Source organism: Talpa occidentalis, unplaced genomic scaffold (genome assembly GCF_014898055.3).
Source record: "Talpa occidentalis isolate TD23 unplaced genomic scaffold, MPIMG_talOcc4v2.1 talOcc4.11, whole genome shotgun sequence".
Classification (NCBI taxonomy): domain Eukaryota; kingdom Metazoa; phylum Chordata; class Mammalia; order Eulipotyphla; family Talpidae; genus Talpa; species Talpa occidentalis.
Window position 1 is genome coordinate 68336732 of NW_023601104.1, and position 19274 is coordinate 68356005.

Here is a 19274-nt window from a genome sequence, read left to right on the forward strand (position 1 = left end):
CTATATTTTGAAAAAATACTCAACGGAAGATCATAAATTGGGTCAGCTGGCTTTCCAAACCTCCCCAGAGGCAGCCTGTCCTACAATATGCTTGGGAAAGAGCTTATTACTGAGATCAAGTCATCTTTCTATAAATCATTGGAAAGCAGCCAATCAAACTGTGACATATGAGAAAAACTTGTAAACTTATTAACAGAAATTTTATGAAACAATATATTGTGGAAAGAATTATTACATTAAATGAGTAATCTTATCTCAATGTATTCATATAATTATTGTTAACATAAACCCTTAAATAGTAATGAGGGTGATTACTTAACCTAAATTATCTCAATTAATTCTAGCAAGAGTCCTGTGATGTAGGTATTGTCCCCTTTTTAAAAAAGAACACACAGGTTAACATGTTCAAGTCATGGGGTGAGTAATAATGCATGGGACTCAAACTCAGCTGGCCATGTTCCTGGTTCTCGTCAAGAGAGTCTTTGCCATAAGATGGGATTAGAGAAGGCGGATCCAGGGACGGGGCCACTGCTCGTGAGTAAGGAACCCCAGGCATGGGCTCAGGTTCTACCTGAGGATACCAGTCCTTGGAGGACAGAACTGCTCACAGGCCACCGGAGAGTGATGGAAATGTCCCATGAAACAATTTACTCTTGTTCCAACACTCTCCTCAGAGGCAATGATGAACCGATCTCTTCACTAGGATGGAAGCTGCCTGGCACATCACCATTGTACATGTATTAATGGTCTTTCTGGGTTATACCAGAATCAGATACAGCTGGATTTCCATACAGTTCTGAGAATGGACTGGTGAACTCCCTAAATGCGAGGACTGGTCCTACCCTAAGGTGGTCCTATTCCTTCAGAGCCTCCTGGAGCTCTGTGCACAGGACAGTCACACTCTAGCTCACTAAGACATCAGAGAGGATTAGTTTGTATACAAATGTATAGTGTAATCTAAGAAATAAATAGTATGAAGGACCCCAAGGAAACAGGATACAGGGAATGTGTATTTTGAAAGGGAAGAAAGAAGAGTTCAGGAATCCTGGGCTCCAGAGTGCAGGAGGGGGACAACTTTAGTAGCACAGAGATAGCACGAGGCTAAGGGACAACACTGGGCCAGGCGATACATTAACAGTGGGAGGCAGGGGATTCCTATGTACTCTATTTCCCAGTCTCACCTGGGGTTAGCCCTACACAGAGGTACTTCTCCAGGGAACTAGCTCATAGAAACTTCTTGTGCTCCTGCTCTGGTGGACTCTATGACTTTTTCTTTCTATGACTTTTGCTTTTGCAGATTAATAAACTACTGCTGTAAACAAGTAGGGAACATGTACACAAGCCAGTATGTCCTCAGAAAACAGGAGTCAATTCTGGGAAGAAGTTCTGTTTGCAGAACTTCTAACATCCTGGAACTCTGTACGCAGAGTAAACAGGTACTCTCCAAAAACTCCAGCTCCCTTTGGGGCAGCAGGCTTCCAACATATGACATTTCACAAAGCAACATTTTGAAGGTAAGACTGCCTTTTTCTAGATTGCTCAGAATGACCTTACTAGTAATTCTAGCAGTGGGGCTGATTTGACAATCAGCAAAGGAGAGGAAAAATGAGAAATGTATAGATAAGATGCAAGACATAAACTATGCAACTACAGGATATATGCTTCAACATATATCCTAACTATAGATCTTATTTATCACAATACATCATGGCTTATTAAATAAGTCAGGATGACGGGACAGTAATGATAAACAACCAAATGTCAGGAACTTTACATGGGAGAAAATTATTTGCAAAAGGGCTAGGGATGTAGTAGTCCCTAACTGAGCAGCTACTTCCCAACAACTACTCTATCCTGTGGAAGACGAAGCATCAATTTGGTGGAAGTTTAGACATTTGTTTACAAAATGAGCATCATATAAATTTAAGGGCAATATTGTATACAGTTGGAGTGGATTATCACATGTCTCATCCTAGAGCAAATTAGTTGACAGTTGACAGATGAATAGTAAGGCTGAAATCTCCACAGTAGCCAGAATATAGCCATAAGAGGTTTTTTTTTAATTTAAATTTTATTTTTATATTCCCCATACAATCACAACCCCCTTATTTTGACCCCAAGCCCTCCTTTCCCCACCCCCACCCCCTATAGAGTGTCTCTGGTTCATAGTTGTTTGTTGATTTTGATATTTTCTTTCTTATACTTATTCTTTTTCCCGGTCCCTTCTTTAAGTTTTCTAGATTCCTGCTATGAGTGAGACCATCCGGTATTTTTCTTTTTCTTTCTGGCTTATTTCACTGAGCATGATCCCTTCCAGCTCCATCCATGTTGCTGCAAATTGCATGTGTTGGTCTTTTTTGAATGCTGAGTAATATTCCATGGCGTATATGTACCACATCTTCTTGATCCAGTCATCTATTTTTTTTTTAAATAATAAATTTTATTTTTATATTCCCCCATACAATTGCAAAAGCCCCATTCTGACCCCAATCCTTCCCTTCCCGCCCCCCACCCCCAAAAAGTGTCTCTGGTTCATAGTTTTTTGTTGATTTTGATTTTCACTTTCTTATATTCATTTTCCTGGTCCCTTATTTAAATTTTCTAGATTCCTGCGATGAGTGAGACCATCCGGTATTTTTCTTTTTCTTTTTGGCTTATTTCACTGAGCATGATCCCTTCCAGCGCCATCCATGTTGCTGCAAATTGCATGTGTTTATCTTTTTTGAATGCTGAGTAATATTCCATGGTGTATATGTACCACATCTTTTTTTTTTTTTTTTTTTTTTTAATAAATTTTATTGTTATATTCCCATACAATTGCAGCCCCCCCATTCTGACCCCAATCCCTCCCCTCCCACCCCCGCCCCCCTAAAAGTGTCTCTGGTTCATAGTTTTTTGTTGATTTTGATTTTCACTTTCTTATAGTTATTCATTTTCCTGGTCCCTTATTTAAGTTTTCTAGATTCCTGCTATGAGTGAGACCATCCGGTATTTTTCTTTTTCTTTTTGGCTTATTTCGCTGAGCATGATCCCTTCCAGCGCCATCCATGTTGCTGCAAATTGCATGTGTTTATCTTTTTTGAATGCTGAGTAATATTCCATGGTATATATGTACCACATCTTCTTGATCCAGTCATCTATTTTTGGGCATTTGGGTTGTTTCCAAAGCTTAGCTATTGTAAACAGTGCTGCTATAAACATAGGGGTGCAGGTGCTCTTTGGAATTGATGTTTCTGTGTCCTTTGGGTAAATACCTAGGAGTGGAATTGCTGGATCATATGGAAGCTCTATGTTTAGTAGGTCCAGAAATCTCCACACAGCTCTCCATAGTGGTTGGACCAGTTTGCACTCCCACCAACAGTGCAGAAGAGTTCCTTTTTCTCCACACCCTCGCCAACATTTGTTGTTGCTAGTTTTTTTAATATGTGCCATTCTCACTGGTGTAAGATGGTATCTCATGGTAGTTTTGATTTGCATTTCCCTGATTACAAGTGATGTTGAACATTTTTTCATATGCCTGTTGGCCATTTGCATTTCCTCTTCAGAGAAGTTTCTTTTTAGCTCTTCTGCCCATTTTTTGACTGGATTATTTTCTTTGTTGTTGCTGAGTCTCATCAGCTCTTTTTTTGGGCATTTGGGCTGTTTCCAAAGCTTAGCTATTGTAAACAGTGCTACTATAAACATAGGGGTGCAGGTGCTCTTTGGAATTGATGTTTCTGTGTCCTTTGGGTAAATACCTAGGAGTGGGATTGCTGGATCATATGGAAGCTCTATGTTTAGTAGGTCAAGAAATCTCCACACAGCTCTCCATAGTGGTTGGACCAGTTTGCACTCCCACCAACAGTGCAGGAGAGTTCCTTTTTCTCCACAACCTCGCCAACATTTGTTGTTGCCAGTTTTTTTAATATGTGCCATTCTCACTGGTATAAGATGGTATCTCACGGTAGTTTTAATTTGCACTTCCCTGATTACAAGTGACGTTGAACATTTTTTCATATGCCTGTTGGCCATTCGCATTTCCTCTTCAGAGAAGTTTCTTTTTAGCTCTTCTGCCCATTTTTTGACTGGATTATTTTCTTTGTTGTTGTTGAGTCTCATCAGCTCTTTGTAGATTTTTGTGATCAGTCTTTTATCATTAGTGTTGTGTGCAAAAATGTTCTCCCAGTCGGTGGGGTTTCTCTTTGTTTTTGTTATTGTCTCTTTTGCTGTGCAGAAGCTCTTTAATTTGATGTAGTCCCAGCTATTTATCTTTGCCTGCACTATCACTGCTTTGGGTGATGTGTCTGTAAAGATGTCTTTGATGTGCATATCATGTAGTGTTTCGCCTATATTTCCTTCTATGTATTTTATGGTTTCAGGTCTTATGTCTAGCTCTTTAATCCATTTTGAGTTGGTTTTTGTGTATGGTGTGAGGTAGTAGTCAAGCTTCATTCTTTTGCATGTAGCGACCCTGTTTTCCCAGCACCCTATTGAACAAACTTTCTTTGCTCCAGTGCATATTCTTTGCTCCTTTGTCAAAGATTAGTTGACCATAAATCTGTGGGTTTATTTCTGGATTTTCTATTCGATTCCATTGGTCTGTGTGTCTGTTCTTGTTCCAATACCATGCAGTTTTGATGTTTATTAGTCATAAGAGGTTTTAGATCTCAAAGTCAAAGACAAAATTTTTGGATTTGGAACTACAACATAATGAAAAATAATGAAAATTACACAAAGTTTCTGGAGTCTATTTTCAGAAGAATAAGAAAGGACCTAAAAATGTGGACCTCAAGAAAGGGAAGAAGGAAAAGAATTTATAAAAGGGATACATTGGACAATGAGTCCATTTTTCTTGTATCAAAGTTATCTAGAATGAATTTACTTATAATTTTCTTTATTTCCAACCTTTGATAAAACTATCACTCTACATAAATTGATTCACCTATCAGCTGGATAATCTAAAATATAAAAAAAATTACATCTTTTCTAGGTGACTGGTTTTAATTTCCAGCTGACTGATCATGTAACACCTGAACTAGTATATATATATATATATATATATATACACACATATATATATATATAAAATATATATAGTATAACAATTTAAGTCCCATGCACATCAATATAACTTTTTTAAAGTATTTTTAAAAAATTCTATTTATTTATTTATTTATTTATACAAGCATTGGATACAGTCAGAAGTGCGGGAGGATGAGAGAATTCACCAGAGACAGAGAGGAGAGCAGAACAGGCATACTGATGAAGCATACTGCTGAGGGGAGCAGCAGGCAGCAGGAGAGGTCTGCGTGCCATGAAGGACCCTCCCGCAGTGGCCTGTGGATCAAACCGGCGCTGCAGAGGCTGTGGGCAGCTTTGCAACCCAGCACTCAACTGCTGCACCACCAGGGAGGCCCCACATCAATATTAACTCTCCAAATTCTAAAGCAACTTAACATAGTAAAGAATTTAGCTTTGCCTATGAATAAATCAACTATTTGGAAATCAATTTAACTAGTAAAAGGCCATAGCTAAATGAGAGTCAGATCTTATTTTAAATTTTTGCTCTCCTACCCTTGCTATATCGTGTGTGTGTGTGTGTGTGTGTGTGTGTGTGTGTATGAGGGTACTGATTCAAACATTCCAGTTAGTAGAAATTCTAGTTCATAAATTCTACTTTATTATGACCTACATTAGAGTTTATTATATTGTACATTACATTTTATGTAGCAATAGTGGCCAGTGGTTCTAGTTCAAATTTAATTCTATTAAAAACTAAGTTACACATTCACAAATATTTTTTGAACCTCTGTCCTTGTGTTTGTTCCTTGGGAAGCATGGATGATCAATCACCACATAAAGATCCAGCCATGTAACAATGTAGAATCATTCAAAGGGATGTTTTATTACATCATAACCCAAGAGTTTCTGTGAATTTCCAATCACGGTGGTTTGAGATGAGGTTTAAAAGTAGAGGTTGGATATTTTCATCACAACCACTGGATGGCAACAGACAGTAACTGCGAGCAGAGACAAGCAATATGAAAGCCACTCTTCTACTTTCACTTGAAAGTAAATTTCCTGAGCACTTTTAGATGTAGAATCAAACATACCTTCTAGAGATGTTAAGGGGAGGATAAACAATCATGCGATTGGGAGTAAAAGGGTTCATTTTTGAACACATAATTTTGCTTTTGCAAGTGCTGTGTGCAGATAAATCCCCAAAGATTTCAGTGCTTAGCCAAGAGTTGTAAGAAAATAAGATACCTGCCAGAAGGGAAGAGTTAAGCCAGAAAGCTGAATTTACCAGCATATGCAGTTTTGAGCTGAATTATTTATTAGTGGTGGTGAAATTTTTGGTCTGTGTAGGAGTATCAAGCTTGCCAGTCCCGATTGTGACTGGAAACATGCAGCTGAATCCCACTCTCAGGCCTTTTCCCACTCTCAGTAACTTTCCAACCAAGGACAGGCCATCTCCAAGGACTCCTGTAACTCAGGAGGCCCCAAGCTACAGCCCTGTGTCACTTAACAATGGGGATACATTCTGAGAAATGTGTTGGGTGATTTTGTTATTGGTCAAATGTCATAGAATGTAATTTCACAAACCCAGATTCCCCCAAACCCCCCAAACTGAGGTCTTTGTTCTCTGGAGGCTTTGCAGGAAGGAAGATTTGAGGAAGCATCCTCCAGTGTGAGGTGGCAAGGCTGACGTATGCTCACATCTGTCCTCCACTTCTCCCATGAGGCTATGGAAGTCTCCCAGTTCACAGTGTGGATTTCATTCTAGGCACTACACATAAACTATTTTCACTGACATCTAAGCCCAAACAGAAACCCCAACTCTCAGGATTCTGGCTCAGGCCCCAGAAGAAGTTGAAGTGCTCAAGAAAAAACCTGCTGGGCTCTCAAAGCACTTTGAGATATCAGCCTCAACACAGTGCCTAGCACAGGTAATTCTCAAACTCTGTGTGCCCAGGATCCACTCACAACCTACTTAATGAGGTAGATTCCTCAGACCCTCCCTCAGAAGATCCTGCAAGCAGCCTTGGAAACAGCATTTCAACAGCTTTTGCTATAAATGGTTCACCAACCACATTTAGGGAAAAACCAAACAGTTTCACTGAACCCCTAATCTACTCTCTGCTAGCTGTCCCAAATTTTCACAAGAGTGAGAAGTCCGAGATGAATGTTTTACCTGGTTGAAGAGGACCAACTTCTCAGGCCCTGGTCACTTAAAATCCAGAAGGATCATTCCAGAGACAGGGTTGACTAAGGAATTGCAGTTAGACTATGGTCAAATGTAGCCTTGAACTGAATTGACCAGACCTGGGGTGTGCTTGTTGTTCCTCAGACCCCAGTTTGAATGTCTGCCTTAATGCTACCTTTTCTCTGACTTTAACTTCTGCTTTCTGGGGCAGTCTGTTCTTTTATTTGCCTAGTGTTATTCTGATTCATACTGTACTTGTAGATTTTTCTGGCTCTAGCCCACATGTATCTCATTCTATATAAACAGCTTGCTTGCCCACCATTGCCTACCTTGCTACCCATCTCACTTAACTCCAATTTAACCCTCACTACAGCTTGTCTCAGTCACTGAAACATCACTGTTATCTAAACACATTGATGACCATTAAACCTCTATCTGCTTAGCCATGAAAATATACTAGAGGGCCTTCCTGGTGGCACAGAGGTTGAGCACTGGGTTGCGAAGCCCCGCAGCCTCTGCAGCGCCGGTTTGATCCGTGGCTGCAGGGCGAGGGTCCCACATGATGCGCAGACCTCTCCTGCTGCCCGCTGCTCCCCTCAGCAGTGTACTTCAGTCTGCCTGTTCTGCTCCCCGCTCTGTCTCTGGTAAATTCTCTCACCCTCCAGCGCTTCTGACTGTACCCAGTGCTTGTATAAATAAATTAATTAATTAAAAAAAAGAAAATATACTAGCTATAGAACTCAAACCGTGAGAGAACTTTTCAATCCCTCATAACTCAATGGGATGATTTCCCAACAGCAGACCGAAAAAATGAGCTCAATGACTAGTAAAATAGTATCAAAGTTTGGAGTTTTTTTTTTTCCCATTGTAAATATTTTTGCTTCTATTTATAATCATTATAGTGATGAAAACTGAAATATAATTTGAGAGGTGTTGGAGATAAAGTCACCACCACCACCAATACAACGCATAAATGGACCTTATTAAGTCAATCTCCAAAATATAGCTCAAATCCTATTCCTCTCCATCTCCATTGCTACCAGCCTCTCCTAGGCACCATCACCTCCCACTTACATTCCTTCAGGGAGCCCTAATCCAGATTCCTGCTTCCTCATTTGTCTTTCTCCTATCCTTTCCCCCTAGAGCAGACAACATGACCTTTAAAAATGCAAATGAAGTCATCCTACTTACTAGTTAAAAAATATTTTAGTGATTTCTTACAATGTTTGAGATAAGGATCAACTCTGACCATGGTCTGGGCATGAGAGGGCAATGCCAACCTTCTAAACTCATTTCTTGCCACTGCCCACTCCCGTTGCCTACCACCCTCGAGCTAAATAGACTTCTTTTCAATTTCAAGACTATTCCTAGAACGTTCCTTCTTCTGACCTTTGCATCTGCAATGGCTTGGAATATTTTTATTAGTTCTCGCTATAGTTGACCCATCACTGCCCGCCTCCTCTGACCTTTGCATCTCAGTGTCACTACTATGGGGTACTCTGTCAAATATCACTGTTGATTTCCATTTTAACTTAATCCACACCCCCATCCCCATGCCAGATCTGACTTTAGAGGAAATTGAGGTTAACACTGACAAGGAATAGATGCCTCCTGACAGCCAGACTTGGCTCTGATAATTAGAAGTATGTGAATTATATCCTCCATACTCCATGATTGCACCCACAAGTGACAGTGGTTTATGGGCAAGGTAAAAGGGATGGATAGGGAATGAGGATCACCATCTAAATTAGGTCACTATTTCTTCGAGGTACCAAAATGCTAGCCATCTGTGAACTCTGTCTCTACAGGCAAGTTTAAGGTTGAGTTGAACCCATCTTTGGAGTTAATCTGCATTCTACTCTGCACCCAGGAAAACTTTATTAAGGAGTTGGGGTTTATTGTACATCACGGAGCTGACATCAAAACATTATAGACAGGGCCTCCCCTGGTGGTGCAGCGGTTGAGCACTGGGGCTGCGAAGCTACCCACAGTCTCTGCAGTGCAGGTTTGATCCCAGGCCACTGGCGAGGGTCCCACATGGCACGCAGACCTCTCCTGCCGCCCGCTGCTCCCCTCAGCAGTGTATTTCATCAGTCTGCCTATTCTGTTTCCCGCTCTGGTGAATTCTCTCACCCTCCCGCACTTCTGACTGTACCCAGTGCTTGTATAAATAAATAAATCTTAAAAAAAAATAGATAATAACCATTTGAGATCTATATATCACTCTGGAGGCAAAGTGGTTGTCCTTAAAAATAATAAGTGCTGGGGTCACCAAGATGATTTGGAGCAACTCTATCCAAGGCTCAGAAGGAAACCTCCCCAGTGTCTTGAAGCCACGATGTTAAAAACATAGACCAATATGCAACCCGCTGAACAATGCCAACCTTGTGACTGCTTCAGAAGGAAAAGCCAGTGAGGTGAGCTAGCTACCGACTGTCCCTTTCTGGAATGTCTAGACCAGCGGAGCATCTCCAATCGCTGGGCTAGTCTCTCAAAGGTAGTTTCATTGCTATGAGTAGTCTAAGAAGAGGGTTCCATGTCACAGAAGCCAGACTTTACCCAGCTGCTGCTGGTTCACCTTGTTGAAGGTGGCACAGCAGCTACAAATGAAGGGGCAAAAGACAGCAGGCTGATTCCGAAATGTGCACCATTAAAGAGACTTTCCAAGAATCCTGACAGTTGATTTCAGAATTTAGTCTCATGGAAGCAAGGAAATAAATGGAAATACCGACTTCCTTTTGAATTCCAGGAAGAAAAGGAAGTGGGTCACACTTTATTTCTATGCCAAATATTTTGAGACAGAAGCACCATCTGGTAATAATAAAACAATGAAAAGTAATAATAAAATATCATAAATGCAGCTCTGCTTGAGACCCCCACCTGGTAACCTTCCTGCAGATCACTCTCGTAAGAAGAGACACTTTTCCCTGACACAGGGAGCTGAGCACTGCAAGCTCAGTTCACTGCAACTGCTGTCCACGGAGAGAAGATGCAGAGGCAGCCACCCAGGAAGGGATGGAAACAGCCGAGGGCCTGCTCAGCCTAATTATAAAAACATGATATGCCCAGGTGCTTTTCACTACAGGTCTAGGCTGCTTAGCTCATCTGCATACAACCAAAATTCCCCTCAGCAAGCTTGATAAAAGTGCAGGTTTATGTTCTGGCTTATTCTGACTCTGCAGTTTTGGGATGGGGGGTAGAGCAGAAAGCTGCCATGTTTGATCAGCTCTCCCAGAGAGTCTGAGGTGCTGGTACCGAGGCTATATCTTGGGAACCAGTGGCTTAAACTGACATTTTTCAAACTGGATTGCAGGCTTGAAAGCTCCACAATGAGAATTTTCATATTTTGCATTTTTATTTTGGAAATACATTTTCAAATATTAGGAACATGTTGGATCACTTGGAGGATAATTTTATAACCAGATACTCACACAGACTTCCACGGCAGTGTTGACAATCAGGCTGTTCTTTTACAACTGTCTCAGGCTAAAGGGTATTTGCTCAGATCCAGTCTTGGTTTCCCTGTTCACACTAAAGTGAAGCCAGAATGGTGCACCTTTGTTTATGCGGGAAGGGAGCAGAGGATGGGAAGGAGCAGATTTTGACAAAAATCACATATGTATTGAAAGGGGGAGGGTTGCCCACAGGATGTCTGATAAATGGAGGAAGTGGGCTTGGAACTGTGAGAAGAGGACACCACCAAACCCAGGACTTGGGAGGTACTGTGCATAAGGCTGTGGCTGAAACCTGTGTGGGGGAGAGCAAAGAAATGAAGGCCAAGAAAGACAGGGACAGGATTCAGGAGGGAGACAGAGGAACTACAAGAAAGGTAGCAGGAGAGACTGGAAAAGAGGTTAGAGAGTAAGGGAAGAAAGGGAAGGAGAAACACCAGGGAGGTAGGGGACAAAAAAAAACTCTCAGGAGAGTATGATCTTGTGATCAGATCTTTTACCTAATTTAGCAGTTAAATGAAATAAGTCACAAAACAGCCTGCCCAATATGATACCTAATGTGCATTAAAAAATTGCATATGCTCTAATATTTAAAGAGTACTTCTGAAAGAAACAAAATGACAACAAATATAAAACAAATGCCTGTGGCTATCTCTGAGAATTAGGTAGGGGAAGATAGAATAGGGAAACTTTTTTTATTTTGCACCATCTTGTACAATTTAAGTTTATTATGAGCACACATTACTTCCTTACTAAAGTTTTCAGGATATTTGACATTAACAGTTGACATCAGAGAAGACAAGAAAATAAGACTGAAAAGAGGAGATGTTTAGGGCAAGAAGTTTATGGCTGGCTACCTTTATCAGAGTGGTTTCAGGTAGGAATGTGAAAGCTGACTGTCATTAAAACAGGTTGTCATGTCCCCATCGCTAGTGGATCTTGTGAAAATGCAGATTCTGATTCAGCAGGTCTGGGGTGGCATCTGATTTCTAACAGGCTACCACATGGTATTCACAAGGCTGGCCCCAGCACTGTACTTGTGATTGGCAATGAAAAGTAATCAAATGCAGGCAATGGAAGTCAATACAAAGATCATGATTTCTCAAAAAGTATTCCCTAGGAGATGAACTCCAAGGCACTCTGTCATAAGAAAGATTCTACAATCAAGTAGGTTTGGTAAATACTACATACCCATCCTGATGAGTCACACTGGGTATTTGTGTTTTATTGAGAAAGTATTATTATTATTAATTATTATTATATAATATAATATAATTATAATATAATTATAATAATAATTATTATTATTATTGACTTTAAAAGCAGATGTTCCTTACAGTTAGGGTTAATCATACAACAATGAAAATGTATCCACCCCAAGAGTCTAAGGTTCTTGATAGGCCATTCTGGAAGGTATAGAGGAGTGGAATTAGAGGGTAGCAGAGTTCAGGGGTGCACAGAGCAGGGAAACTGGAATCTGATGACCTGTATTTTGTCTCCAGTGCAACAGCAACAAAGGTCTCTGAGTGATGACAAGCCTCCAGAAATGGACCTGGTTAGGGTTGGGGCACATGTACCAGTGAAGCCTGATGCTCCCTGACATTACATGCTATGATGACATCAGGTATTTGTCAAACCTTATTTGAAATATTTCTGGACCTTGCTGAAACCTACTCAGCATCAGTGGGATGATTCCAAAGCCACAAGGATGTGCACACTTGCAAATGAACCTGAAATCAAGAACCTGCACTGTCTCCAGTGCAACAGCAACAAAGGTCTCTGAGTGATAACAAGCCTCCAGAAATGGACCTGGTTAGGGTTGGGGCACATGTACCAGTGAAGCCTGGTGCCCCCTGACATTACATGCTATGATGACATCAGGTACTTGCCAAACCTTATTTGAAATATTTCTGGACCTTACTGAAACCTAGCTCAGCATCAGTGGGACGATTCCAAAGCCACAAGGATGTGCACACTTGCAAATGAACCTGAAATCATGAACCTGAAATCAAGATACTGTCAGAGGCATCTGTGGATAAGAGCAGGAAACTATGAAAACTGACTTGACTTCACTGCCAAGGCAGTCGCACTTACCATAAGCACAGTCCAACTGTCCACGGACAGTGACTAAGAACAGCCTGGGGAGGCTGGGCAGCACAGATCCACTCACCTGCTGAGATGGCACTGGCAAGACCAGAAGGAATCTCAGAGCTCAGATTACCTGCTGGCGGCACTGAATCATCCTCCCAGGACCTTCAGTGCTGGGCTGCCCCAGAAGGGCCTTTTTAGGCTCTTTTTATAGATAATGCAGCTGAGCAGTAAGTTTCAGTGGGGGACTAGATTTCAAAGCACCTTTCGGTGTAGAGAAGAGCAGAGGTTATTCACCCTGGCAGGACTTCATCTTTTGAAAAGACTGCCACTCCTTCCTCTCTAACATCTAAAGTTGGCAGCACAGGGTCCAAGCCATATGGAGCAACTCACACAGAGATTAGAATGACACCAGAATTGGCCATAAAAGGTGCTCTGAAGCCTTTGCATCCCCAGCTGCAGCCTTCCACTGCCTTAGCTCTTCACCCCTTGTCTGGTCACTCCATCAGTCCCAGCTGTCATACTTGTCTCAAATTTGCTAGAGAGGGAAGTAGGCCTTTTCAATTCCACTTTCTCCTTAATAGCTTTCAGATTTGGGCCTCCCCGGTGGTGCAAGGGTTAAGTCTCAGTGTTATCAAGCTATTGCCAGATACTGTGGCATGAGTTCCCCCTCCCCACCACCACCAGGGAGCTGACCCACATGGCACAGCAGCCCTCTCCTATCTTGCCCACTGCTCCCCTCAGCAGTGTATTTCAGTAGATCTGCCTGTTCTGCTCCCCTCTCTGTTCTGGTGATTCCTCTCACTCCCACCGTACCTCTGACCTATACCCCAGTTCTTATATGCAGAAATAAATAAATATTTTTAAATATTAGCCTTCAGATTTATCTACTTTTGAGAGTAAGTATATCTGAACAGCACTGTGCACGCAGTGACTATTTCAGGGTATTAGCTGGGGGATCAAACGGAAACACATGCCTGTTCCAGGACTGTGATATGAACTCATGCTCAGCACAACCCAAGCTTACCTGGTTTGGGGACCAGCGGTTGTTAATATCAACGTTGTCTGGAATGTCCTCTCCCTCCACAGTCAGAGTAGGGGCAAGAACATCCAAGATCGTTTTAATATTCCCTAACAAACACACATTCCCATTGCTAAATTTGCCAGCAAATGGCCTTCCTATTGTACACACAAAAAACACATTAAATTCTCAGGGGAGAGTTCTTTGGGAAATCAAGAATCACTTATACTGATCCCCACAGCACGTCATGTGTCTAAGCCACCGGCAACTAGGCAGCAGGTTATCTTAATACATTCCTTTATGTTCTCCTTTCCCAACTTTAAAGCATTCAGCAGCTAGCTTCTAATCTCTAATGAGAAAGATTCTGTACTCTATTTTTATATGATACACTTTAATTGCTACTAACATCACTGTAGTTAGCATATACACAGGAAGGAGGGTGTACCCTTAAAATAATTTATCCCAAAAAGGCAAAAAATACATCTAAAGAAACAAAAAGCAGAGGAGATGGTGGGAGGAAACTCTAAATAAAACTGTGCTTTGGGGGCTTGTTTTAGAGTTGTACCTGGACGTTCTTCACCCAGGTGCTGGAGAGTTCTCTTCCTTCCCTCGGTGTAGTTCATCAACCTGGCTGTGCAGCACCTAATCTGTTCAGCTAACTCATTCCTTTCTTGAATTCTGAAATACAACTGCAATCGGGTGTAGGACGATTGGGCAGGGCGAGGTGGGGTGGTGGGGTGGGCAAGAATGCCCTTCATACATACCCTGTCTGGAAGACAAATTGATGACTTCCATTTTTCTTGCATTTAAAGATGTCAACTTAAGATTTCTCATAGGCAGAATATGATGGCCAAAAGAAAATCAATATAAGTTATAAGTGACTTTAAAAATTGGTCATCTCAGGTCTTGTGACATGAGAAACTAGAACCAGCTTTGGTCCCAGTCTTTCCTGACTAGCTGGGGCACCTTGATAAGGTCTAAATCCCTTGCTCCTGTGGTTACAGAAAGGATGACACTGAGATCAACAAATTTGACTTTCAAAATGGAATGTGCTAAAATGGAACCAGAACCCAGCACTTAGAGGGACTGGAGTCACTCCCTCATCACTGTGTGTGTGTCGGGGGGTAGGAGTATAGAAGTGAGGGGTAGAGCTATTGGACATGAGCCCGGTCAATAACAAGAAAGTCACCCTTTCCCAACCGAAGAAATCCAGCCTGGAATGAAAGGAAAGGCGCATTCACTCTCTCCATCCAGGAGATCTGGGTGTGTACACAAAATCACTTTTTGTTGGGGTTGCTCCCATCCAGTCAGCCCAGCACCACTTGGAGGTGTGGTTCTGCCACCCAAATCCCAACTGTGAATCGAATCTTCCACTTCCTCCCCAGCACCTGAAATTGTTCTCTGGTCATTGTTTGACCAGGTGAGGGCCTGATGGTAGAGCTGAGGGGGAACTGCCCCTCTGCTGAAAACCTCAGAGCACCGAGTGGGAGAACACTAAGCAGACAACAGCTTCGCTCAGGAAAGCTGTCACTTTACCTTTTTGCTTATTGAGAAACAGCAGAAGGGGTGCTCCAGGATCCCGAGGCCCTGGGCCCTTCGTGGCCGCTGGGCTTTGGTTGGAACTCAGGGCTTCCGCGGGTTTCCGCTGTGCCGCAGCCTCCTCCGGCGCCCGGGCGCCTTCTCCCGAGGGCAGCTCAGGACCGGCTTGAGAGGCAGCGAGGGGGAACTTTAGAAAGGAGCCCTGCTCGGCCAGGCCTCCCCGGCTGGGCGCACCCTCCTCGGCCCGTGCGCGCCCGGCTCGGCTCCTCCGGATGGCGTCGAGGGCGCCAGGCTTCATTGGGGGCGAGTCCTGCTCCCGCTTGGGGCTCTCCTCTGAGGCCGAGGAGGCGTCACACGACTCTATGATGAGCTCGCTGTCCAGCTCGGCCTCGCGCTCCTCCCTCAGGATGCTGTACTGGATGTTCGGGGATGCAGGCGAGGGCGGCGGGCCTCCCACGTGGCCAAAGGTCACATAGCCGGCGGGCAGCCCGTCCTCACCGGCCAGGGGGTCTTCGGACACCAGTTCGATCTCCGAGTCCCCTGACTCTGCACTGCTGGCCTCGTGGTCCAGGGGGCTAGGGATGGTCGGCAGCCCTGACCTACCCTTGGCTTCGGGCCGATCCGCTGCCTGGCCCGCTGGCCGTGGGCTCTCGCTGGTTTCATAGGATAACCCCTTTGCTTCTTTAATGGCAGTGATCAGCTCATCCTCCGAGATGCTGCATTTCCCCTGGGATTCTGCAGCAGATGGTTCTGTTGTCCCACAGAGCAAAGATGAGCCAGAGAGGCACACACACAGACAGACAGATGGACAGGGAGAGAAGAAATAAAACAAAATTCCATTAGAGGAAATGTTTTCTCCTTGCTTGAGAAACACATATCTCATTAAGGCAAAAATAGTCTGTGCTTCCAGGGCTACGCTGGAAAGACAGGCCACCTGAATGAAAAGGCACACACTGTTATCTCCCAGTTAATCAGTGTTTGACATACCCATCTATTTTCAAAAGTGACCCAGCAATTTCTTAGCAACATTACCTGACTTGATTTTTCCATTTTTCAGTGAGGCAAAGATTCTGGAAGTCATTTTAATTTCTGATTCAGTCTCTCAGGGAAGTTTTCCAATTTCAGAGATTTCATCAGATAATCTGATGTAATACTCTTAGGGTGACCAACCAGTATCAACAAATCTGAAAACCATCCATTACTCCTTGTCAGTTGTCATTAATACTCCTTTAGGACAAAGAAAGTTAATTTGGATCCTTGTATATAGTTTGACTTGTGAGCTTTACAGTTGCCATAACAATCAAGATTTTCACTCTTTTAGTGAAAAGCATAACTAGGTGGAACAATATAGTGTTTGCTATTTCACCAGGCAGGCTGTGCAGATAACCCCAGCACCCAGCCCTGCAGGGTCTCTGATGGTCTTCTGTTTCTTTCTCTTTCCCTCTTCTTGAGAATTTATATCTAGATGGCCAGACAACCACTGGCAATCTTGCTAATACCCCCCTCCTTAGGTGGAACTACTTGGATTACCATGACAACAGTTTTTTTTAATATTTTATTTTATATAATTCTTACATCATTTTTCATTTTTGCACAATGTATGCATTTTCATTTTGGTTATATTCCCCATACAATTGCACCCCCCCTTATTTTGACCCTAGTCCTTCCTCTCCCTGCTCCTCCTGCCCCAACCCGCATAGTATGTCTCTGGTTTATAGTTGCTTGTTGATTTTGATTTTTACTTTGTATTAGTTAGTCTTTTTCCTGGCCCCTTATTTAGGTTTTCTAAATTCCTGCTATGAGTGAGACCATCCGGTATTTTTCTTTTTCTTTCTGACTTATTTCGCTGAGCATGATCCCTTCCATCCATGTTGCTGCAAACTGCATGTGTTTATCTTTTTTGATTGCTGAGTAATATTCCATTGTATATATGTACCACATCTTCTTGATCCAGTCATCTATTTTTGGGTATTTGGGTTGTTTCCATAGCTTAGTTATTGTAAATAGTGCTGCTATAAACATAGGCATGCAGGTGCCCTTTGGAATTAATGTTTCTGTGACCATGACAATAGTTTTTATGAGCTTGATCTTCCCTCAAATATTGGGCAGGGGCTTATATCAGAATATCCTCAAAAGTGGCCCTGGTTCTTCTGTGAGCAAAAACTACTTGCCATTGTTCCAAACTTTTGAGGCCACTGGTTAAGATACAGGGAGGGGGAGGAGTAGATTATCTCTGGCTAGTTAATTTGTCGCTTTTTGACTGTGAAAGAACTCTAATGGCTAAAACAGTTTAGATTTTTCTAATTCTCTATAAAGAAGAATTGACATTTTCTTTATCCATATACCATTCATTCATTTATTATCCTCACTGAGGCAATAGACTCTCTTCTGGGCATTTGAAATATATTAGTAAATGAAACAGATAATAAAATCTATTATGTTTTTGTGGGAGAACACAATGCATAAGTAACATATATATGTATAATAATTAAGTAAAGTATGTAGTATGCTACAGGTTATGTGCTATAAGACGAAAATGTGAGTAGGGTAAAAGGATTAGCAGCACTGGGATAGGGTGGAGATGAGTTTGCAATTTATTTTTTAAATTTTTTTTTGCTTTTATTTATTTATTTATTTATTATTTTTTTAAAGGTTAACAAAAGGTTGAGTTTGCAATTTTCAATAGGGAAGTCAAGCTGGGGCTCATTGAGAAGGTAACACCTATATTCAACATTAGAGGAAGTGAAAGTGTGATTCATGAAGATAGCCAGAGAAAAAGCATGCCAGGCAGATAACAGACAGAGCAAAGGTCTGTTGGTACGAGCAATGATGGAGGTATCACTGGGAGGCCACTGTGTCTGTGTAAAGTGAACAGGAGGAGAGTAACAGGAAAAGAGGTCAAAGACATAGAGGGAGGGAGAGTGAAATCATGTGGGATCCCACAGGGCTTTTATTGTGAGTGAAAAGAGAGACCGGTGGAGACTTTTGAGTGGAGATACAGTATGATCTATATTGTTCCTATTGTTTCAGTAACTTAAACAACCACCACTTCATTATCTCTCACATGGTTTATGTTTAAAAAGATTTATTGCTTGATTTCAAACTCTATTTTTATAGCAGTTAAGGTCTTTATGAACTTGCGCACATAGTTGTTTGATATGATTTCAAACAGCAGAAAGATGCACAAGTGATTTTAGCTTACACTGAATGGGAGGCCAGAGCAAGGGGGAGGAAGATGTAAAGGAAAGCCGGTGCAGATGGAGTGGCTGACACTTCCAGAGCTCCCCTGCATGAGCATCTCCTGGGCTACAGGCAATTTACACCTGGGCCACAGGTTAAGTGATGTGTCCAGAGTCACAGTGCTGGTTTTCCTCTCTTGGCCCTCTTGGTTTCACATCCATCTTTCTCTGTTCTGTTTTGTGCTCTAAGGGGCTGAATTGTATAGAAGGCATTCCCTGGGATGCCTTTCCCTCTGATTTCTAGTCATTTTCAGCCAGTAGGAATCACTGAAGGGGTGGGAGCAAGGAAATGTTGGCCTGTTTATACTTCTTGCTGTTTCTGAAGCTCCAGGTCTTGGAAAATTTCAGGAATGTTTTCCCTCCCCTTGTTCCTTTAAGTCTAGGGTTGCTAGTGACACCCCGGTGTTGCAAGTCTTTGAGTGCCTTGCCACCTTTTTTTTGGTTCTCTTAGCCATCTTTACTCATCTGTAAGAAGCCCCTTCTTAAACTCTCTTCGGGTACAACCTTTGAGTATGTCGCTTATTTCCCACCAGGACCCAGAATCATGTAGTCATATGACTGTCTTGAACTTGAACTCATGTTCCATGTGTTTCCCTCTATCTTATGCTATATCTGTTTAAAAAGAAGGTAGAGACTAAGGAAAATTAAAGCACCATGCCAGTCACTCTGACCTTCTGGCTGGCTCCCTGAACACATAGTACTTTTCCAGGCACTCTGTCCCCTGAGGTCAGTGCCGCTTCCTCTGGTGT

At 42.3% G+C, this 19274-nt stretch overlaps 1 protein-coding gene across 6 annotated transcripts in view; it reads right to left on the bottom strand.

The window, feature by feature from the left end:
• RTN1 (reticulon 1) overlaps positions 1-19274 on the bottom strand; it is a 325955-nt gene that overhangs the window by 78582 nt on the left and 228099 nt on the right. For all 6 annotated transcript variants that reach the window (XM_037503449.2, XM_054690793.1, XM_054690792.1 and 3 more), the window contains one exon: positions 15284-16036. In XM_037503449.2, coding sequence (XP_037359346.1) covers positions 15284-16036 — 753 coding nt within the window. The remainder of the gene's footprint in view (positions 1-15283; positions 16037-19274) is intronic.